Source organism: Carlito syrichta, unplaced genomic scaffold (assembly GCF_000164805.1).
Source record: "Carlito syrichta isolate Samal-C Ts95f unplaced genomic scaffold, Tarsius_syrichta-2.0.1 Scaffold309624, whole genome shotgun sequence".
NCBI classification, from domain to species: Eukaryota; Metazoa; Chordata; class Mammalia; order Primates; family Tarsiidae; genus Carlito; species Carlito syrichta.
Genome location: NW_007253720.1, coordinates 1,356,414 through 1,380,807, shown reverse-complemented (window position 1 = coordinate 1,380,807; position 24,394 = coordinate 1,356,414). Strand labels below are relative to the sequence as shown.

General features: G+C 35.9%; 1 protein-coding gene across 5 annotated transcripts in view; it reads right to left on the bottom strand.

The window, feature by feature from the left end:
- Positions 1-1,505: 1,505 nt before the first annotated feature.
- The window catches only part of MBNL3 (muscleblind like splicing regulator 3), a 68,405-nt gene continuing 45,516 nt past the window's right edge, over positions 1,506-24,394 (bottom strand). For 2 of the 5 annotated variants that reach the window (XM_008067445.1, XM_008067447.1), the window contains exons 3-8: positions 16,858-17,049; positions 15,520-15,756; positions 10,497-10,647; positions 8,125-8,160; positions 5,722-5,816; positions 1,506-3,041 (exon numbers count right to left, since the gene is read on the bottom strand). In XM_008067445.1, the coding sequence (XP_008065636.1) occupies positions 3,030-3,041; positions 5,722-5,816; positions 8,125-8,160; positions 10,497-10,647; positions 15,520-15,756; positions 16,858-17,049 (723 nt within the window). In that variant the 3' untranslated portion in view covers positions 1,506-3,029. Of the gene's footprint in view, positions 3,042-5,715; positions 5,817-8,124; positions 8,161-10,496; positions 10,648-15,519; positions 15,757-16,857; positions 17,050-24,394 lie in introns of those variants that run through there. The other 3 variants (XM_008067446.1, XM_008067448.1, XM_008067449.1) reach the window with 2 other exon arrangements.

The following is a 24,394-nucleotide window of genomic DNA, read 5'->3' as shown; positions in this document are numbered from 1 at the left end:
CTTCAGTTATAAAGCAAATTTTAAAATGCCAACAATATAGAAAACTGTGGCACCAAAAATACAACTACCCTGAATATCCCTCATTGAACCTTTTACTAAAAAAATAAGTCATTATTAATGTCTTCCAGTGCTTAATGCAACATGAAAACAGCTGTGCTCTAGGTTTATTGTTAAATGGTCTTTGTACATCTTTGCCAAAAGTTGAAAAAGTTAAATGAGATAGTACGTTGTATGAAAATATCAAACTACACAGAAGTTCATTTTGCACAAAAAATGTTCTCGTCTCCTTTCAGGACTACATACAGACTAGCTCAAGTGCATCTATCCTTTCTGGATTCTTGTCGTCAGATCTGTCCTTCTGGAGAGGCACTGGCACAAATTACACAAAACTCAGTTCCATACACAAGGAATTTCAAAAAGGTACACTCTACTTTCTTCTATAGCAATGCTAAGATTTCAGGAAACAGAAATTAAGTGGTCCAAAGAGTTCACAGGTAAAAGTCAAGACAACTCTTCATCTCTAACTCCAGGCAACACTATTTACAGATGACAGTGTCTCAATACAAGAAAGACTGTTTAGAAATCACTGTTGATTGGGCTTTAGATGGATAATTAAGATCAACAGGATATCAACTACCAAACAGCTAATTTTGCTCTCTTGTAGTATTCTGAGCCAAACTAATCTGTTCTCAGATAGTCTCAAATGTTCTGAAGCACAAACAATGTGAAAAAGAGGAACAGTGGGAGTCAGGAGATATTTCTGGGTCCTGCAGTGGCTAGGTAGCCTTGGGCAAATCATATGCCCTGGGCCTTAGTTTCATCAACTGTGAAAAGGTTTTTGCCAACTCCATTGTTCTGTGATTCAAACACTACTAGCCAGGTTAAGGTATCAGAAATCAGATTTTCTCTCTGCTTGTCATTTTCATGAAGGAGAAAAACAACCTGTTTATATATATCAAATTTGATGGTTTTATAGTTTCCAGTGGAAGAATATATACTGGGAGGGCCAAAAAATGCATACACATTTTGAGAGAGGTTAAGAGACGTTCACTTTAATCAGAATTGTCTGGACATTAATGGTAACCACTCTGAGTACCTCTTGTAAGTGCAGAAGTCAAACATGACTTGTATTCATCTTATTGAGATTACAATTTTAATACGACTTTTTCCTTTCTTAAAATGTGTGTGTATATATATATTTGGCACCCTCTGTATTTGCTAGCAAATATTAAAACTATCTAAGTTGATGTAAAATATGTTTCTACCACTGTATAATAATAGTAACATTAATAACTGAGTAGAGTGGAGGAGGTATGTCACACACCAGGAATTCCTCAATTACTATTTTACTTGGTTGTAAAATTATTTCATAAGTGTTAGTAATGTAAATTCAGCTGAACTCTGTTAAATATAGTCACTATGTCTTATGCAAAGGATGCCAAAACCTTCCCTATCATAATCTTAAACATATATAAAGGCAAATGAATCCATACAAAGAGGCTTGGTTATAATGCAAGAGACTCTGATGTTCAAGTTTGGGCAAGGAAACACTTGCCATCCATCACAGGTGCTTGCTCCTTCACTGAAGTGTTTGATAAAACCGGAAACAGTTGAACCAAAGCTAAAGATAACTGTGGACATCTTCTCTAGTTCTTTTGAATAAATCAAAGAATAATTTGAAGTGCTTCCCTGCCCCCTGTCCCTGCCATTTCTCCAAACCTGTACTCAGGCTTCCTCTGTGATCAGCAGAGAAGATTGTCCATTTAGGGAGGAAAGCCCCCATTTGGAACCAATTCTCTTTCACCCTGACTGCCTTTTGCTAGATTGCATCATACTTATTATTCAAAAACTAGTCTAAATAGCACGAGCCATTTGCATTTGGAAAATGGCACTTGTGTAAAAGGTGACATAGCCATGGTTTTACACACTTTCCTCCAGTATATAAAAACTATCTCCACACCCCCATCACTCTTTTGATTTATAACTTGTAATTAGCATACCTTTACACCCCCAAGTACCATTTTCTCAGCTGAAGATGACAGATGGCTCAGTTTTAGACACTCAATCTAGGAGACAGGATCCTTGAGCCACAAAAACATGTAATGAGTGCTTTACATAATTTTTAGTATAAATGCTGAGAAGTTCAATTAAAGGTAAATTCTTATTTTCCAAGCTATTTAACAAGAGTGAATTAGGGGTTAATGTTTTAAGAAGTTCCCTACTTTGTGCAGACGATTATTTCTGTCTCAAAAAAATCTATTAATTTGATTGTATTAGGCAATGTCAGATCTGCAGGTACAAATTATACACATGCATGTTAATGAACAGGTTTTGTGCACATTCAAAAGTGAGGCCTTTTAAATGTCTGTGCCAAGAGACCTACAGAAATATTCTAAAGAAAGACAGCATATTGAAAACATGAACCTGTCATGTTTTCAAGCACATATTCTTCTGTTCCCTACTGAAAACATTTTAATTGAAATCAAACATCACATATATATAGTAAAACACTACAATATGTAAAAACCTAACACAACACAACACAATACAATATAATAACAGGGAAGAATAGTACTGGATATATTTGTTACATTCTAAATCAACCCAATAGACTACCTTGTAAACAAAATAGTAAGGTAACACTTCAAAAACAGAACATTTATCCACCAAGCGTATATAATAAGCCAACAGTTCACTATGAAGTTCACTTAGCATGGTTATTAGGAAATCACAAAGAGTAATGTAACAAGTTACAAAATCTTATGATCATGTTCTACTTAATAATTCAAATAAGATGAATGGTAGTTGTTACTTTTCTATTAATTTTTTCAACATTTGCATTGATTCTTAATGCTTTATTTTTTATTTGATGGTTGGTATGTTTGTTGGCTGGTATTTTTGCTTTGTTTAATATGTTGATGGCACCATGCTTATTGTTGTGTTGGTAGAAGAGGACATATGAGAATATATATAGACAGGCCATATGGAGGTTCTTACAGCGAGATTCCGATTCTCCATAACTCTGCCGTTCAGAATTTCGACTGAAATGGAAAAAAAAAAAAAGAGAGAGAGAGAGGAGAAATAAAGATTGAGAAAATCTGCAGGGTTATTGATCTACGAGACAGGAGAGTGTAGGTCTTATTCCAGTTCTGTGTGTGAACTGTACCAAGATATTCCCCACTCTGAATATCAGATTCAAAAGGGACTATTAGGAACAATCATGAAAGAGGTATAGAACTATGATAGTCTATGGTTCTAATGTGGAAACTGTCCAAAATTAACAGAGATGCACTCCATTGTTTGGCATTATCTAGTCAATACCAAAACTTTTTGTTAAATAACCACTCATGTGTCCATCTCCTTCAATTGGCATGCATTGAGCAAACATGTTTGATACCAAACATTTTGAAATGTGCAAATATTAAACTTTAAACCTTTTATCTGAATGTTTAAAAGTCATAAAGAAATAGCCAAGTGTGAAATCTAGGTATGTAGTATTGTACAAAATTACACTTTTGAACTTTGGAGAAATTTTCAACACCTATTGCGTATTGACGTGATTGTGTTCTTCCAAACACCTTTACATTTTCTAATGGAATCAAGCAAAAATAAATCATTTGTCCCAAACATGTTCTGTTGGAAAGTTAATTATATTTGACAACTTTTGTTTACTTTGATGGGAAACAGCCCATGAGAATTGGGCAAGTATTGGCAAAACCTACATCCTCATGCTTGTGCTGTTCTCAAGTTGCCACTATCCCAAATGACCCCTGAAAACTACAACTTATAGTTTCTTTGGTTATCCCACATACTCAAAGGTGTATTTTTATAATGTTCCTTATGATTGAGGGGACCTATTTATTTAACGTACAGTCAGCTCTGTCCGTAATAGTGTTCTTGGCCTGTTTGTCTTCAGTAGGAAAGAAGGCCTAGCTGGGACCTGGAGAACTAGTCCATTAGGGAGCATGATACACTCCAGGTGTGAGAACTTCCAACTTTTAATGACTAAGGAATGCAATGCACAGTTGGTACACTATATTACTAAGTCCCTAGAATTCATTAAGATACTTAGGAGTCTTAAGTGGCTTCAAAAGTCACAAGTTCCAAGTGAACGATTGTTCAAATTAAGTATGTGCCACTATGGGAACCAGGCAATGAGAACATAAAGGGTGAAGGGGGGAAAATCCAATAACAACAACAATTTTTACAAAAGACATTCAAATAAACATAATGATTAAATTACTAAGTTATGTAATGATTTTTCACTCAAAATTCAAAACAGCTAACGTAATTCTGATTGACTTACATAAGAAGCAACACAATGCAGCAGACTGTAAAAGCAATATTTTCTGCAATTTTATCGAAGCACATTGCTTACAAAAACTGCTTTAACCTCAATAAAATAAAGAAGCTATGAAATTGTAACAAATTAAAATTTAAAAGTGATCTGTCTGTGCCTTTGGCTAACAAACCATATTCCTTTAATAATAAGAAAACATTTCAGAATTTGTAAGCTCATTGGGAAAATACAGTACCAGCTGTCATTTCCATATTTAAAAATTGCATATTTGCTCTCAAATTTAAATTTGGAAATTTAAAAATGTGTAAATGAAGCTCTAAGTTACCAACAATGTCTATTAATGAAAATATTTACCAAAGCCTTTATCAAATGTGTATATAAAATGTATAGCCTATAAATATTATTTATATTAATACTTAAAGAAACTTACTGTTCTACCGGTAACTTCTACATCTGTGAAACAAACATGCTGCTATTCAGTTCATCTATTGATAATTGGGGTATCTATAGTAGTAAAAAAGATTGTAGATTAAAATAGTTTCTTGAGAGAATTCTGATTATTTTATTCACTGCCTGGGCATGGCAAGTAATAACCATAATTAATTTCATAAAAATTCAGACATGTTAACTATTTTTACTAAATAAGGCACAGATTAGAAAGTGGGTTGTTTCCTCAATGAATTAATCACTCAGTATGGCTATCATACTTATAATTTAAATGACAGTGGAACTTATAGTCTATAAACACAGTTACCACTTTAATAAGCCAAAATGGCCACAATATTATATAATAATTACTGTATGTATCTCCTTATAATTTCGAAACTCCCCCAAAACTTGTAATTTGCCTTGTGACTCTGCCTGGGAATGTCTAAAGCAAATTAGTATCTCAACAACATAAGCACATCTAATGTCCATGAGAAGGAATTTATGTTGTAATCACTGGGGAATAATAAGGATATCTGTGTTTTGGAAAGAAATATGGTATCTTGCTTTCTTTCCAATGGATCTGAAAATAAGGGGGATGATTGTGATAAGTCAAAGTTCAAACCCCAAAACCAAAAATGGCAGTAAAATAAAATAAAATTTTCTTTTGACCAATGAGAAAGCATTTAAGAAATATTTAGTATACATATTTGAGGATTGATTTGGTAGCGATAATCTGATATAGAATATCAAGAGTGACATCTGGTAACTGATTAAAAATGAGCAAAACTCTGCTGATTAACCTCTTGACGAATAGCAAAGCACACACAGCACTCTAGTATGTACACACAAATAAAACTTCTAAATGTAACAATTGCTTAAGAAACACGTACAAATATGAACCAATGTTTCTCATCAAACCAAAAAGCATATACTGTACCTTACCAACACATTGTAGTTATCTAGGTCTGAACAGGTGAAATAAATGGTCAAACCTGATTGCCTGTAGCTGTTGCAGCGAAGGGAACGCTGGTGGCAGGTGTTGTTGCTGCAGACACAGTGGTAGGTGTAGCACCGTGCATCATGGGTACTTTCAGTTGGAAACCATGGAAGCAACACACAGGAGGGTGGAGCATTTATGCAACCATGACATATACGATGAAATGGGGCGTGGTAGGTATCACAGCAACAAGCCATGTGACATCACAATGACGAATACACCAGGGTGCAACATGCAATCACAGTCAGTGCAAAGCAATACAGCATGGAAGGGAAAAAATTAAAAAGAGAAAAGGGGAAAGCCAATTATAGTCACCATTAAGGAAAACGGAACCATTCTCAACATTTAGTACGTTTTTGGGCAGAATCACGTTGTAGTTGACTCAAAAGGTCAAATTTTCAGAAGGGGTTATAAGGAGTGCATATGAAAGAAAATCTGATGTTATGAGGGCTATCTATCTGAAGGTAGTTCAGCATATAATTAATTAAGTGGACTGCACATTCAAAAGGGGATTAGGGAATTGTAAAATGGTGTTTGGGTTCACTGACTTACGGATATGAGAGCTGTCACTAGATATGCAGGTGCAAAGGGACAGTTATATATATACTTACCCGATCTGCATGCAAAAAAAAAAAAAGGTAGTTCAATTGATGGGTATGTGGTAGGGGAGCAGGTATGAGGAGTACAGTAAACTCTGCATGCAGGTTTTTAAGTACACTTCTAAAGAACTCCTTGGAAATTTTGGCTATTTATCAAACAAATATATGGAGTACTTCATAGGAGCTCTTGTCTTCACAGCAAGTATTACAACTACAGTGGCTGGCAGCTGCAAAATCTCTTTCAGGATGTTTTCCCTTTGCCTTTTCTAGTTTCTTTCTCATTTTGGAGGCGTTTAAAGATACTTTTCTAATATCTACCTCATTCTGAAAAGTAAACCAAGGAATTCGTGTATAAGTGGCAGTGTGTGAATGGCAAGCATGCATATATCGTAATTTATCATGTCTATATTGATTGACTTCAGATTTTCTGAAAGTCTATGGTGAAAGCGAATGGCTGGAGAGAGAAAACGTGATAGATGCAATGTCACATAAACCAAAAATATACCCCAAAGGGTGATTGACAGAAATGCCATAGTAATCCCTTCCACTCATCTCTAGTTACCCATTACTTATAGCTAGCCCTTATTGTCTCACATGTCAATTTTAAAAACACTCGTTTTCCCTTTGGGAGTACAGCAACTGTACAGTCAGCAGCCCCACCAAAGCATGCAGTGTGCATTCCTAAGCAGAGCTCTGAAGGTTTGAAAGGACAGGGGAACATCTCCGAGGAAACAGTCACAAAATGTGAAGACAAAGACACATCTCTCAAACTTGCAGAAGTCTGTTCTAATAGTTCATATAAAATACTCCTGTTAGTATCAATGGAAATGTTGTTAATTCCTACAGGGGCAACTGAAACCTCAATAACAGAAGTCTTACCTTTGTTGCCAGGGTTCAGACCTTGCTATGTTAGTGAGTGCTATCTATTAGTGCCTTTTGGACTCTGCATCTACTCTGTTTCATCAATGGGATGGAGGTCAAGCTGTTGCAAATTCTCAAAAAGGATGGGAGGAACTGGAATGATATGAGATGGTGGGGTGGGATAATCTTTCCTTGCATAAAAGAGAGCTATTTTCTTTTGGTCTTTTCCTGGTGCCCACAAAGACTATAGGAGCTGTGAACTCCCAGTTACTTTCTCATCCTCTTCAGTATTAGTGATGTACAAAATGGTTTAGTGATGGCTACCATATTGTGCTGGTGGCTAAATAAATGATCTGTATGCAACTGGTTGTTCAAAATCACATAATGCCCAAAGAGTCATTTTGAAATTATTCTGTGGTGCCTAGTTTCTGTGCAGATGACACTTGAGCCCAGAACACTACAGAATTCACACAGAACACTGCAGAATGCTCTAGCTTTGTTTAACTAATTATTTTTCAGCATCAGAGTATTGAATGGTTTAGGTTATATGGATAACTTTTTCAGCTATGAATTGTTTCATTGTACTTTACAAATTAGATATTTGAATTAATTTATAATTTTTAAATTAAAGATGTAAAGCTAAGAACAAAACTGTCCAGTATGGATGATAAAGAAACATTTTAAAATATTTTAGTTGCTATTTTTAGGGTAGAAATAGAGAAATGACAGGGTCAGTATTTGGCCACAGTGGCAACCAACTTCAGAAAGTAGGACTATTTTGATTCCACAAAGATATGAAACTGAAAGCACCATGTTAAACCTTAAATACTCGGTAAATGTCCAGCCACATCTTTCAGTTATTCATCTCTTTTATAGTGACAACACAAAAACACATTTTTCAGTTTAGAAAAAGTTGAGAATTTTTGTACAAAACCTACCAAAATTTGAAGCGGGTGCCATGCACAGTATTGGCCCTGTACACCATGCAGAAAAGCGTGGAAAGTAAAGAAAAAGAGATATTTCATTATTAAAGCTTTACTGATAGAAATAAATTTTAACTAGAAAGATATTTTCTTTGCAATATCCATTAATCAGCACATGCAAATCCAGTATTCTCCCATGCTTACAATTGCAGATTAGCTTGAAGATCACAAACCCAGGTAATCAAAGTAATTCCTGGATCCTTAGGTACAAAAGTGGTCTTTAATTTTTCTTTAAAGAAATTACCTCACTAAAATTACATGTTTATTTTAGACAAATGTATTCTAAATAATTTTTATTTATTAAAAAAGGAGAATTTTATTACACATATTCTTTTCTTTTCTTTTTTTTTTTTTTGAGTTGGAGTCTCACTCCATCGCCCAGGCTGGAGTTCAGCAGCATGCTCATGGCCACCCCAGCGTCGACCTGCTGGGCTCAGGCAATCCTTCCACCTCAGCCTTCCAACTAGCCGGAACTACAGGTGCGCGCTACCACGCCCATCTAATTTTTTTGATTTATTGTAGAGATGAGGTCTCACCAAGTTGCCCAGGCTGGTCTTGAAGCCGTGGGCTCAGGCAGTTCTCTCACCTTCTCTCACCTTGGCCTCTCAAAATGCTGGGATTACAGGCTTGAGCCACGGCGCTCGACCACACATATTATTTTCAAAATAAGTTCCAGGATCTCGTGTCCGGTTTTTATGTTTCCATTTAGAGTATTAAACTGTTAACATTGTCTTCTTTACCTCTTTGTAACTGGGGACTTAACTGTGAACATACACTACATAGGCTTTCCATTACAAGGGGGCTTTCATCTAGACAAGTTTTTATTTTACTGTTAATTAATGAGAAGGGAATTTTTCTTGCATTTTTTATTATAAATCTAGGTTTTTATATTGGCCAAATCCATAAAAAAAAGTCTAACTTCTAAACAAAGTAACTGTAGTATTAAGGACACTTAGAATGACCAATGTAAATTTCATTACACTCAACCACCTTGGCTAGACTTCCTGGGCTACTGAATTCATTTCATACTTATAAGACAAATTTGAATTAGCCATATTGGACCCATCTAATATGTAGATAAATTGCCACAATTTTTGAAGAAAAAAAATGCCAGAAATAAAGTCACATCAACTCATACTGTTGACATTATTTTTTTTCTTCTTTATTCTGTGGACATTATGTTTTTTTCCTTAGGTTTGGGGAAAAAGTTCAAATTGTTAGATATAAGTAGATACTTATAAGTAATATTAAAAAGTGCCAAAGAATTGCATTTGACCCCACAGAATCTATTATATAAATGTGTAAAAATTGTATAATTTAAATGATGTCATGAAAAAACTATTGTGGTTAGTAACTAAAGACTGTTTTTAGTGGCTTCTTTTAAAATTAGCTGATACATTTATTAATGAATGAATGGTTTTTTTTCAAGTCCAGGCATACATTATGTGTTTAGCATGTTTATATAATTAACAAGGCTTTCTAAATTAATTTTTAAAACATATATTTCTCTATTTAATAGTGGCCTCCAAACTAGGGCCATTTATATTATTTTAGGCAAAAATTCTATTCTACTCCCAATGGTTAGTATTTTCAATTTATTCCTAAGAAATTATATGCTCATTCTTAAAGTCCTAAACCACTGGAAGAAAATGATTTCCACCCATATATGATATTTAATTGAACAAATTGTGGCTTAAAATTTTCTATTCAATTTGGTGCAAAGTAGTTTTGCCATTAAATAGAGTTGAGTGTAGAAAGTAACGTAAAATATGTCAGGAAATATAATAAACTGCCATTTTTTTCTATTAACTGTTTCAAGAGTTAGAGGCTATAGCTATCTGTTTGATATATACTATACTGCATTATACTGTACTATACTTTTAAGGGTAGTTTTATTTTAACTACCTTTGGCATATCAAGGATATATGAACTACAGGTTTTTGTAATATTGAAGGTGGGATTTGTTTTGTTTTGTTTTGATAGCAGACCACTATCTGTGAAAGTGATACCTAAGAATCAAGGAATTAATTTGAGAATGAACCAAGTGAATTAATCATAAGGAGCAAAAAAAAAAAAAAAAGAAATGCTAAAAATAAAAACGTTGATACCTTTTCATAGTTTTATTTCAAACCATTAATTTTCAGGAATTATAGTAAAACAGGTTGCTCTAGATACTAGCAGATCAAGCATAGCTGCCTTGCCTTGCTTTATTTCTAATTAAAATACATGTTGATAGCCCTTCCCTAAAAGCTCTTTGGAAGTTGTTTTGCATTGTATACATTGACAACATTTCTAAACTCGCTGCAGCGCCAGAGCTGTGTTCTCACCTGCAGGGATAAATGTCGGCTGCGCAAGTGGCAGGTTAGCCAGAGGTGGTTGGCAGTGAAAAACACTGGGATTGAAGACCGGGGTGGCGCCATTGGTCTTTTCGAGTGCCGATCTTTTTGGTATCAGTTGCAGTGCACCAGGCTGAAGGGCCTGTTGGGGAGGGATGTTGGGGAGGGATCACTAGTACCAGAGACAGTTTTAAAAATGTATATAAACCAAGCAAGCACCAGTTATATAAGGTATGTCCTGGGAATCCTCTGTAAAAATATCCATTGAGTGAGACATTGAATAAGCAGTGGCCCCGTAGCCAGGTAACCAACTGTAGAGATTAAGCAGTTCACTAGATGAGTAGTTAGTCCAAAACAACAAAAAAAGTTAAAAAAAAAAAAAAAGCCTTTCCACTTCACTAACGTAGACCTCATCTGGGCAGGATGCAACAGAAAGCTATTACAACAAATAATCACTTAAAATTAACATCTCAGGGATGCACATCGATTAATCTATTAAAATAAGATTAGCAGAAGCAACAGATATAACAGGAGAGCGATTTCTGCCAGTTAAAATTCTTATATGGATCTAGGAGATAAATGGCATAGAGGTGATAAAACAGATGTTGGTAGATCAGAGTCTGACACTGTAGCCCCATAAAATAAAATCCAATTTATACAAAGACTTCAGGTTCAAACCCTACAACTGTATATTTTCTAACAAACATATAAGAAGAAAGCAAATGAATCATTTCTCCCCCACCACCTACCTCACTCAGGTATTATAGATAGTTAACAAAATGTATGCAGTTCTTATTTATAGAGGTTTGCTGTGCACTTTGGTGTGTATCATTTGCCTTATGTTCTTATAAAGTTTAATTGTAAACACGTATTAGCATTTTTAAACCTTCCTTTCATGTCTACAGTCCTTTCAAAATCCCACTGTGCTTATAATACTCAGTCAAACCTGCCTGCGGATCAGATTCTTTGGAGAAGTTCAGCATTACTTTACACATTTTTTTCTAAGCAAATTGCACATTACTTAAAAGACATGTCCCAGCAACAATTAGGTATGCTCCAAATTCTTAAGGAGGCAGGAACAAGGTGCTAAGTAACTAGCCTTCCATATGTGCAAAAGGGTAATGCCATGACCTCGTTCCTGTGGATAATGAAGACCTCAAGGTAGCTCTATTATCTTTTAAAAACTGCTATCAATGCACACATTGTCACAAATCTGTTTTTTATTTCACCTAAATAAAGAAAACCATGCTTAAAAAGTGAAATAAAATAAATTGAGTACCTTCAGAGAGATAAAATTTCCAAATTTATCCTAGAGGACCATATGGCAAAGGTTACAACTAAAATCATAAATGGTAAAATGTAATTTATCATTTTGAACACCTTTCTCGCCATGACGGGGGAAATGGTTTCACTAAAGATTTTACCTGAATAAGACAGGACACTTACTTATCTGGTTATTTAAGATTTCCCTTTGGTATAATTAGAGTGTATCCTTTTTCTCTAGAAAGTCAGAAGTATGGTTGGACTCATCAGAGGTAAATTTATATTGCCAAGTGAACAACAATTGGGGACAAGGTCTAGATAGACATTCAACTGGTAGACCCTGGTAAGGTAGTACTGCTTGTTTACTGCTGGGGTCTACCTTAACGGGTCAGTGCCCAGTTCTGATTGGGTGGTGCCTGTACTATTAATACATATTTATGTTATTAATACTGGCCAGACCTTCAATAGCCTCATCACAAACTAACAAACTTGCCAAACAGGTATGAAAGTGTGAATGAACTAAATACTAACTTCTTCAAGTCTTTTTTTTTTAACAATTGTTTATGAGATAGGATATCACTTTGTTGCACAGACTGAAGTGCAGTGGCACAATCATAGCTCACTGTAATTTTGAACTTTTGAACTCAAGTGATCCTCCTGCCTCAGCCCTTCAAGTAGCCAGGACTACAGGTGTGCACCATCACACCCAGCTATTTTGTTTGTTTGTAGAGCCCGGGTATTGCTATGTGCCCAGGCTGGCCTTGAACTCCTGGCCTCAAGTGATCATTTTGCCTCAGCTTCCTAAAGTGCTGGGATTACAAACTTTAACCACCACACGCCCACCCATTCAACTTTTTAAATGCAGAGAAGATGCTTTCAATATATGAAATCATATATATATGATGCTTTCATACATATGCTTATATATGTGTGTGTGTGTGTGTGTGTGCGTGCGCACGCACACATGTGAACAGGGTGAAAATCTCTCTTTTACAAAGCATTGCCACTCTGAATCCTTAAAAATAAAAGCCTTAAACTTCTTCATGAAGCCCTTCTTTATTTAATCTCACCTCCATCAAATTCCTATGGCACAATTTGACCCTACCACTAAGACCCTGCTTTGATTAGTTACTCAAAAGAAAATTTTATATTGATAGTCACAAGTACCAATTAAAGGCCTACTATATACTATTTAGCTCTCGAAACGAAATTTAGGGCTGACTTGTAACATATGCATTCTACCAAGCACAGTCCCCCAAATCATCAGAAATTGGCAGATACTTAGAAAGGCCCCATGCTTAAGTGTGGGAACAGGTGCACAATGACATGAGTAGGCCATTCCTCATACATTCATGTGTATGAGAACCTCTACTTTTAGGAATTCTACTCCTTTAATAGGCTCACACTGTTTCTGAACTCTATGAAACTAACATAAATAATCAAAAATCGACTTAAATTCTGCATTGAACATTCTGGATGCCTTGGGATTTTCATAGCTTAAAATTTCCCTCTATGAAAGCATTTCAGACAAAAAGCATTTGGTAAAGCCTTCATTTAACATTCATTAATAGATTATTATGTTGTGTAGATCAAGGGAGAAAGTAAGTTTGTCCTACTTTAGTGCTCAGTTCCTTCATGAAGTAACATGTTCAGTTCTGAAAGAAAAAAGTGAAGCCAGTCCCAAATTGGTATTGTTTCCTTGAGGACATAATCTACTAGGAAATGTGGGATAAATTTGGTATATTTGGTTAGCACAACCTCAATTGATTCATTTTCATAATTTTTTCCAACTATATTTTCTTCAATGTGATATAGAACGTTCAGGGTTTGCAAAATAGTTTACTTGGAAACAGCACTGTCTTAGTCCATTTGCATTTAAATAAAGGACCATCTAAAGCTGGGTAATTTACATAGAATAAATAACAAACATTCAAGTAACCGAAGTTTTTTTTTTTTTTTTTTTTGAGTTGGAGTCTCACTCTGTCGCCCAGACTGGAGTGCAGTGGCCGCTCCCGGCCACCGCAGCCTCGGCCTGCTGGGCTCCGGCGATCCTTCCGCCTCAGCCTTCCAAGTAGCTGGAATTACAGGCATGCGCTACCACGCCCGGCTGATTTTTTGATTTATTGTAGAGATGAGGTCTCGCTGCCCAGGCAGGTCTCGAACCCGCGGGTTCAGGCAATCCACTCACCTCAGCCTCCCAAAGGCACGGGATTACAAGCTGAGCCACCGAGCCCGGCTGCAACCGAAGTTTTTATCTGGAAGTTTTGAGAAGGTTGTGTCACCACTTGCAGAAGAAATGTCCTGAGTCGTGGTTCCTTCACCAAGACAATGCACCTGCCCACACGGTGCTGAGTGTTCGACAGTTTTGGACCAAAAATGGCATGACCCCATGCCCCACCCTCTCTATTCACCCAATCTCACCCTGAGCTACGCTTTTTTCTTGTTGTTGTTTCCCCAGATTTAAAAAAAAAAAAAGTCCTCAGAAGGAAATGTTTTGCTGATGTGGAAGAGGAGTAACAAAAAACAGCAGAAGCACTAAAAGGCATCAAAATCGACGAGTTCAAAAACTTGTTTAGAGCAGTGGAAAGAGTGCCTTGATAGGCATATCACATCAAATGGAGAGTACTTTGACGGTGACTGAAGTTTAAATATGTAAGAATAAAAGCACAATTTTTTATAAATACAATCCAGGTCTTTTTGAGTCCCACTCGTATGGGCTAAGGATTGACTTACTTTGTGAAGTTTCAGTTGCAACAAGATCAATTTTAACTCAGTATGAGGAAAAGCATATTGATAAGGATGTCTGAAAATAAATGTATCTCTCTTGTGAAAAGGCAAGGTCTCTGTCATGAAGTCTGAACTATAAATGTCCGTGAGGAGATTTAGTTCACACTTCATCTCCTGGGCTTCAGGGTCATTTTTTAATAGCCAGGGAACATGTGGTTTTCTCAGAGTTTTGTCCCTTATTGGGGTTGTTACACTCTATTACATGAGGAAAGGTCCAGAAAGAAAAAGAAATAAATAGCAAGCAGCACATCAAAAGAATTGACAGCTGTGACAAACTGAAGTAGTCATAATTCCTGGTTCTCAACGTATCACACTGTAGTATAACACAAATTTTTCCTGCTTCTTACCTTTCAGTGTTATTAAGCAAAACTAACTTCCCTTAAACTTACTTGCTAGGGTAAGTCAAAAGCGAGATCTTTTCTCCCTATTATGTTGAAATTTCCCCTCAACCTAAGCAGGCTGCTGCCTCTGTCCTCAATACTTGTTCTCCAGAAAGAAAAAGAAATCTTAACCTTTGAAAAATTAGAACCAACTTAATATTTTATCTTTCAAGTGTTCTGTTTATGAAAAGCATTAAAGATGTTAGTAGCAAAGTGCCTATGAAAGTGGCACACAGAGTAGAGAGGCAACTTTCTGTCTTTCTAGAATATAGAGGGTAGTTAGACTATAAAAGCACTCAAAAATAATTTACTGTTCAAATCGTATCATTTCCCCTTTCTCTGAAAATGGAAGAAAGAGCACAGTAGGTTAAAATCATTAGTAAAGCTTTTAAACAATTAGCTTTAGAAAATCTTAGTAAATAAAGTAAAGTAAGTTCTTTCTTTTCTAGCTTATAACCTTGACTGTTCATATTGAGAGGTCCACTCTTGACTATCAAAGATTATGGTTACAGGATATTAGACTAATTGAGAAATATATGAATCATTTACCCTAAAACAAGCCACAAGTCCAGACCTGTTCTTACCATGGCGGTGGCAGCTGAATGGTTCATCTGGTGATGAGCTGCCTTGAGTTTGGCTTGCAAGTGTGCAGGAGGATGAAAGTACTTGCATTTTTCCCGGGAGCATCGACCTCTGATGTAATCCATGCAGATCGTCACAGTATTATCACTCACTTCAATCATGGAAACATCTGTAGGGTGAGCATAGCGGCAATCATTCTCCCCACGGGTACAATTTCCACGCTGAAATTCTCGGCAAACCTTAAAGAGAAACACATACACACACACATCATGTTGATGTCTGGAAGACGATTGGCTTTCATTTATTTTGCCATTGAGTATAAGAGTAATTGATACATTTTGAACATATTATTTAGGAAAAATCTAAAAGGTAAAGGATAATGTAAAGCCATATTCACTATGAGATGTAAACATAGACAAAATTTCTATTCCTAGAAAAAAAATTCTATTCTCCCCAAATGAAAGTTGTCTATTTTCCTTACATTGAAATAAAAGTGCTTAAAAGTATTATTGAAAACGAGTTTGAATCTTCTAGTTAATACACAGTCTTAAGCGTAATTAGTTTGTTTGTTTGTTTTTTTCCCCAGGACTGAAATGAGTCTTTATCACACAGCAATGCACTGGTGGCTTTACACAGTCAACTTATGAACCATGACTAGGTTACATGTATAATCAGATTCCATTCCAATACATTACCAGGCATTTAAGGGGCTGCAAATGGAGCTGTCTTTGTAAAGAAGCAACTAGTTATTTATTTCAATGTACAGAGAATGCCAATTAGGGGAAAATTGAAGGACTTCAATAAATAAAAAAGCTGGTTGACATTTCTTTTAGATTTTCTTTTCTTAAGCATCAAGGGATATTTATTATCTAATACATCATACTTAAAATGGATAAAAAGGTTTAGCACTATGAGAGTCATTTATATTATGCATACGTGTAGCTTTACATTCTGCCATAATAGAGAATTACATTAAGTCTACATTTTCTCACTTTGGTTATTCTGGCAAGTACAGACTCAATAAATACAGTAATCCCTTTCTATAAAGCTGGAGCCTAGGTTCAAGGAGCGTTCCCACCAAGACTTCCTGTGCCGTGGTATGGTCTGTGGCTGGGCACACTTGAAGCTTTGTTTAAACTACTGTACAACTGAGTCAGTGCACTTCATAACAGGGCATGATTGCAGTAGTAAAATGTTTAACATTTTTCTGAGGTTATACTCCATAGCTAAAACATCTCGTGTACATGTATTTAAAACATTCAACATATTGAGCTCTGAGAATATTTATGCCTAAGGTTAATATCTATCCTACAGATGCTTATATATGTCTCCACAAATACCTCCAGTTTATCTGAACGCATCGGCTTTGGACCAGCAGCTCCTGGCAATGCAAGAGGTGGGTTTCCAGGAATCAGAACAGGTGTATTTGGTACAAGTTCGGCAGGAACCAGGCCCATCCCAGGATGAGGTAAGTAGGGATTGAAAGCCATGGCAGGATTTGTTACAAGAGATGGAGTCACAGGAAAAGAAGTCTGTATATTTAAAGAAGAAAAAAAAAAGCATTAGAGATAAACAAATTCTCTCTATCATTACCTAAGAAGGCATTCTTTCAGAAATGTCAGAATTCCCTAAGGCATATCAAAATGTACTATTGTTTCCTCTAATTTATTTTTAGTCTTACACTAATTCTCATATAGAAGTGCCTTTTAAACCAAACAATCTCTTTAAGTAACAAATTTATTGGTAAGCTGATAAAACAAGCCACATTTTAACAGTCATAACTTAGCCAAATTCAATCTCATTGCTAGAGTCTTTTCCAAATGCATTTTCTTTTCTTCCCTAAAATCCATGTTACCACTGATACTGCATATATGAATGGTCTTCCTTGTCTCCTTACAGAGGTTTGGCCTTTGCAGTAGGAATTCAGGTACTCCCCAAAGCCCCCTTCCTTCCACCCTTGCCGCTCCTCTTCCCCCTTAGTACTGCTTGGTTCTAAGCCTATGTGTCCTACTACGGGTCCTACCTGTACTACCAAACACTGGCTTGCTCTTCTCTTGGCCCGCTGACAATTAATGGAAAACAGCAAGGAGGTGAGGAACAAAGGGATACATAAGAAAAAGTGAGCGCTTTAACAACTTCTTGCCACTGACCTAAATTGTGATTGATATGAGCATCAAAATAAACATAAATTTTGTTATTTTCTAAATTAGTGGTCCTGTTTCACAAACTAATCTGACTTGCCTAGCTTTGTCTTTATCTAGGGGGCCAAATGATACTTACAGTTCAAAAGAAGGCCCTAGAAATGCTACAAGGATTCCTGTTAAGCAGGAAGAGATAAGATAACAGGATTATATGGCACATAAGCTACAGCATAGCTTGTAAAGAAAAGCCTCAGAAATGTAAAGGGCTAAGACTGCTTTTTCTGTTTTCTAAAGTCCTGTACTCAAATAGTTGAATATGTGTATTGCCCTTATTATATGTAACCACATAATTTATCACTTTGCTGCTTTCCAGTTTGTTCCACATGTGAACATCTTTTCTTCTCAGTGTGGTTATACTCTCTTTGATAGTTCTCTTATCTCCTCTATAGTACCCAATACTTAGTGAATGACTGATTGACAGATAATTAATGATAAATTTTAAAAATAAATTTTAACAGTTAAATGAGTGACATAAATCATGACTAAATGTAGTACATTTCTAATAGGGACTCTATAAGGTAGTTATGGTGTAATTGGTGGTGTCTCACTGTATATTACTCATCATGTGTTCTTTCTTGCTCTTGAAACTTTGTTTCACTAAAACATAAAAAATCTATTGCCTTGTTAAGCTGTGCTCCTACCTGCTAAATCACATGAATAGGAACAGCTCTAAATACAAGTTGTGGAGTACAAAGTGAGGGGAACTATATACTCATTGCCCCCACTTGAAATTGTCACCAGCAGTTTTCCAAGAAGCCAGTGCTGTAAACCACATTCCACTTGGAAGGAAGCACTCCCTCATTAGCACTATATTTCGGATGAATTTGTCAAATTAACTGATTGGTACATTGGAAGGGCAAAAAGAATCTTGCCCCAGAGAACTGGCAATACTCACTAAGGTGAGTATAGAAGGCATGGTGGCCAAGAACCTTAAAAAGAAAGGGACAACACAAGTGTCAGGAAAGATAATGGAGTGGTCAGGGGAGGAGCTTTGAGGCTTGGAGTAAATAGCCAAGGGCTGACCCAGCCCAGCTAGGTAATGTGATATAAGAAGCTACAGGGATATGGGCTACTTCTCATCAAATGAGATGTGATGCTCAGGAATTCGCTTATATGAATTTATTTTATATAATGAGAAGGAACTCTCTTGGAAACAGTCACCAAGGCATGTTTCAGCAATAAGGCAGGCATTATCAATTTAATGATTCACAGGTGTCTCAAAATCAGCAAGAATCTCAGATGGTAAAAACTACATTTTTGACCCATATAACAATGCTCTCTGCTTTACTTTTTGTTTTCTCTGACTTTCCTGGTAAATTTCTCACTGAAATCACCATCCCATTCTCCTGGATACTTTTTGCTTTTGCTTTTTACAGAACTGAAAAAGACCATTGATTACATCTATTAATTAAAGAACTGAAAGAAAAACCTGGAGGTGAATGAATTTTCCAGATTAAAAAATCATTAATCACTGGGGGAAGTGAGAGCCAATTGGAGTCCCAAACCTCCCCTGCACGCAGCCTACTTGTGTAGTTAATTTTTACTTGTCCCCCAGATCGCTATAATAAGATAAATTTTTAAAAAATCATTAATCACTAACAAATACCAAGCAAGTAATATTATTTAAGTCTTATGTACATATAAGCAATGCTGTCTATTTACAATAGCTCTGAAATTCTGTAAATTTTTTTCTTTCCTGTTTTGGAGTGATTCACCAGGGAAATTTTCCTGGTTAAATTGTTTTCTTTGGAATACATTTTAACCTTCCTGGGTTTGTTATATGCTCCAAGTATATGAAAAAGCTATAAATCAATTATTAGTCAATATAGAAAATTATTGCTAAAAATATTTAGATTTAAGGTTTCACCACAAACGATACTGTGTTACTTTTAGATTTTAAAGTCAGTAATGTAGCTTTTATAAGCGTTTCCTCCTTGAGTATAAATCCCATTCTATAACACTTTATTTAGAAGAAGCAAGTTCTTCCATTCTCAACCTTGGGGCAGAGGCAGGAACTCCTGAGCTTGTTATTTATTTTCAATTGGACATTTCTGTTTCCTCACCACCACCTCTGCCCCAGGGTAACTACTCCATTTCATGAATTTGAACATTCAAAGGCTTAGCTTTGACTAACAGCCATGGGTGAAGTCAAGCAGCCTGCAAACTCACAAGCTAAGCTTTAATAAACAACTTTAATCCTGCCTCTACCTATATCTCAGCCCTTGATGTCAGTTGAGCTAACACAAACCTATCTGTGGGTTAATCTTTATTTTAAAGAAAAATGTTTTTAATACATTGAATCTGATTTCTGTTTACAGCCTGAAATAGCCTGGACACTTAAATATGTGCCAGATATTTAAATCCAAACCTACATTTTTACTAAATACTTAAAAATATGAGAAGGGTTTTCCTCCCATAATCAGAGGTGTGGATTTTCATTTTTCTGAGTCTTGTAAAATCAACAAAAATGGTAGTGACAATGGGCTTCATGAAGAAGATCACCTGACAATTATTTGCCCTCAGTGTCTCTAGCAGTATTAGGTACTACAGTAAGAATTCCAATGCATTTCCAGTGACTCCCAGAGTGCTAAAAATTAATAAACTGTCTCAAGAATAGTAGCTCCTGGTCTTTTTTGAGTCTAGGACTTTTCTGAGAGTCAGATGAAGGCTGCAGACCCTGTCCACATAAAAAAAATTATGTATGCACAAAATGTTGCATGTGATCTCAGGAAGTTCAAGGACCCATAATATGTACCTCTCATGCAGGGTTATGGATTACTTACTGTTGAAATCTTGCATTCTAGAGTAAAGATCTGCAAACTAGAGCCCCTAAGCCAACTCCTGTTTTTATATGGCCAGCAGCCTAAGAATGGGTTTTACTGTTTTGAATAACTAAAAAAATTTTTTAAAAATAATATTTAGTAACACACAAAAAATGTGCCTCTTGATCCATTCAGCCTAAAATAATTATTATCAAATCATTCACAAAAAAAGTTCACTGACCCCGGGACTAGAGGATCCCAATAATAAAATATACCATCAATTTCTGGAGTAAAGCACCAATTATATATAAATCTATTGACATGAATTAAATATTTGTGGCAAGATTCAACAAGGTGAACACATTTGGCTTTATAAACCAATACTAAGATAGTCACTGAAATGTTCTTTTAGTTATTAAAATTAGAATTCTTAAGCATTTATTTATAGAGCAATCACTATACACTGACTAAAAATGGGGTGATAGCAGTTGGAATCCTGTAAAGGTAAAAGTTTAGGAGCCACCATATATTGGTTGGTCTTAAAGGATTCTGAAGCACCTTTGAATAATGCAATTCAATGAAAAACTATGCCTTAAATAAATACGCCTAGTTCGCATACATCTTAGGAACACTGACCTATCACTTAAAACAGTTTATTCCTCAAGCCAATATAAGGAAATGGAAAGTAAACATTATGCCAAACCAACCTTTGTGTTTCCCCAACAGTCTAGATCTATTTGTAGTTTCCTCAGTGATATCCAAGGTCAGTTACAATTAATGTTGAATAAATGTGAAATACTTTCAAATCCTGGCCTGAGGTCAGCAGAATAATCTGGGCCTTCCATCTCTGAACTCCTGTCTAGAGACGGATGACTAAACAGTTTCTTTTACAGAAGGGTAAACATTTGGTAACAATTTGTTGGTTTTATTTTAGTACCAGAAAAACAGCACTCTTAAATTTTACTAAGTATTCATAATACCTTCATTTTACTGCTCATTTGCAAGTATTTATAAAGTATAAAAGGAAGCCCCTTTGACAGTCATCATGCATATTTCCATCCTTAGATAGTCCCAAAGTGCACTGAAGTGCATGATTTTAGTTTCCATTAGACTTCGCTGTTCACAAACAGCACAACTAAACAATCTTTGTTTCACAGGTTTTGCTTGGTCATTTCCACACTCCTTGAGTGATGTTCTGTGGGAACTGAAGTGACCAAAAGGCAGGCTGCCGGAGGCCCACATAACCTTCAGACTAGTTAATTGGTCCCTCAATAATTAAGAGTTAATCTTATAAACAGACACAAGTTGATAATGATGTTTATATACTAATGATACTTGTTCATGAATAAATCATTGAGAGAGCTAAGAAAAAAAATTCAAGGATCAAAAATGAATAACTGTCCTCACCTAGACCTGGCTTTTTTGACTCTATTAGTCAGAGAAGTTTCCAAGTAAAAGAAAGCATTGAAGGTAAGCAGACAGGCAAAAGACGAGTAGATTATTGTGAGTATAAAAGGTATAAAAATAGCAGAAAAGAGAGCACAAATAATGGTTCAGATCTACCCATATTTGGTGGGAGGAGAAACTGCAACAGTAGACCAGGAATTCTAAGAGTACTTAAACACAAACCAGCATGACATGCAGGAAGAGAGCAAGGGATTGAGACTTCATGAGCAAGGCAATTTTGATTTTGTTTCTGAGAAGTAAACAAGAACTGACCTAAAAATTGTTGGTGGCCACCATGTAATAATAACGACAATTCAATTAATTTTAGTATTCCAGTAGGAAATGAATACCATTTTAAAAAAATCAAGTTTGTGGCATGGATTGCAGTGATGGTATCACAATTATATGCTTGTCTCTGAGCTCGTCAAGTTACATACATTGAATATGTACAACTTTTTATGTGACAATTATATACTAATAAGGTGTTGTTTTTTTAGTCAAGTGGTTACCCAATTTTATCAAAGGGCATAAACAAAATGTGAGTTCGGGGAGGGAGGAGCGGAAATGAGAAGAGCTAAGTAAAGCAAGAAACCAACAGGAAACCTGAAGACTATAAATATGTCAAGACTATTTATAAGCTGTCAGTGCAAGTCCAGGATAAATGTGTGCTAAGAGTTAAAATTATCAGGGGCTTGACAAACAACTACCACCACCACCAAAACAACAACAACATAAACCAAAACAAAACACTGTATGGCTAATAGAAAGAAGGTTCAATGGTGGACAAGAAAATTGCAAAGCTATAAAAATATGAAGGATCAGGTACAAATCAGAGAAATTAAGGGGATCAGAAAAATAATCATTCAACATCTCACTATTGTTAGATCACAAATTTCTAGAGGGTAGAGACTGTTTCTTGTTCATTTTTTAACTACTCCTTATACATTTAAATACCTAACACAGACTATATGTTCAATAAACATTTACTGATTTGAATGAAAAAGGATTCCTAAATCATTGATTAATTTTTGGTTTACCAAATAGAATAAGCCAATTCAAAAATCACTGTGCAAAAGAAAGTAGTGGCAGAGAAACTGAATAAATCCATCAGTGTGGCTCTCTACTGAGGAAGACTTTTAGGCAGATGGCTAGTCCCACACTGTTCTTCTGTTTGTTTGTTTGTTTGTTTGTTTTTTGAGTCAGGGTCTCACACTGTCACCTAGGCTGGAGTGTAGTGGCATGATCATGAAAATCATGGCTCACAACAGCCTCGACCTCCTGGGCTTAGGTGATCATTCCACCTCAGCATCTCGAGTTGCTGGGACTACAGTTGCATGCCACCCTGCCCAGCTATTTTTTTTTTCTAGAGATGAAGTTTCACTATGTTGCTCAGGCTGACCTTGAACTCCTGAGCTCAAGAAATCTGCCTGTCTTGGTCTCCCAAAGTGCTGAGATTGTACAGGTGTGAGCCAATGCACCCAGCCCCAAACTGTCTTTTGATAAAGATGTGAAACGCTAGATCAAATAATATGAAAAGCACAGAATACTTTACACAAACATATAGACATGAATCCCATATATGTATGTGTATATTTTTTTCATTGGAGTGGCTAAATCAATACCAGAAGTTACATAAAGAGTTCTAAACAAATGGTTTAGTGATACTATCATAGATCAAAATATGTAACATCTTATTACAAAGTGTGTAATTCACAAAATGTGAATCCAGGGAATTAGTGAATTGCTAATGTGACTGGTATTCACAAAATAGTGCAAGAGAGTAGACTACATAAAGAAGGGTTTAAATTAATATTTAACAGATCCCTAAGGGCTATTTAGGCAAATCAGCAATGTTTGGGGGACAACTTTAAAATTATCAGGTGGTGGGGCAATCAGAGGTTTTTACATGAGGTCCTTCTTATTGATAAACTACTGAAACATATCGACCTGCACAAGGGGATGGTTTTGATAATTAAAAAAAATCCTTTTTGAATGAAACTGTCAAGCGTTGGCTTTTTAATTGTTGTCGTTTTGTTTATCCTCTGTCAGGGAAAAAGATTTTCAGCGAGCTCTCCAAACTCCCAGGCTTCATCTTACTTGTGATCGATAGCATGCAATTTTGAGCTAGCTGCCTATATGTTAGACTATGACCATGAAGAGTGATGCTAACAGGCCCACATGGTCTCATTAGCACCAGGGTCTAACCAACTGAGCTAACTAGCCCCAGAGGAGAAGAACACAAAATGGGCCAAGAGAAGATTACATTTAATTTATCCCGTGGGAATATACAAGGGAGGATAAAGGGAGACTGTTGAAATTTGTTACTATCAAAGTAACTGGGCACTGTAAAAGATAACATGTACAAGTGTCTTCTGTTTGGCTGCAAAAGTGTAGCATTTTCATTTAATTTTTTTAAAAAGCAGATTTCATATTCTGTATTAACAGAGTTGGGGGAAGGCAGTAAACCT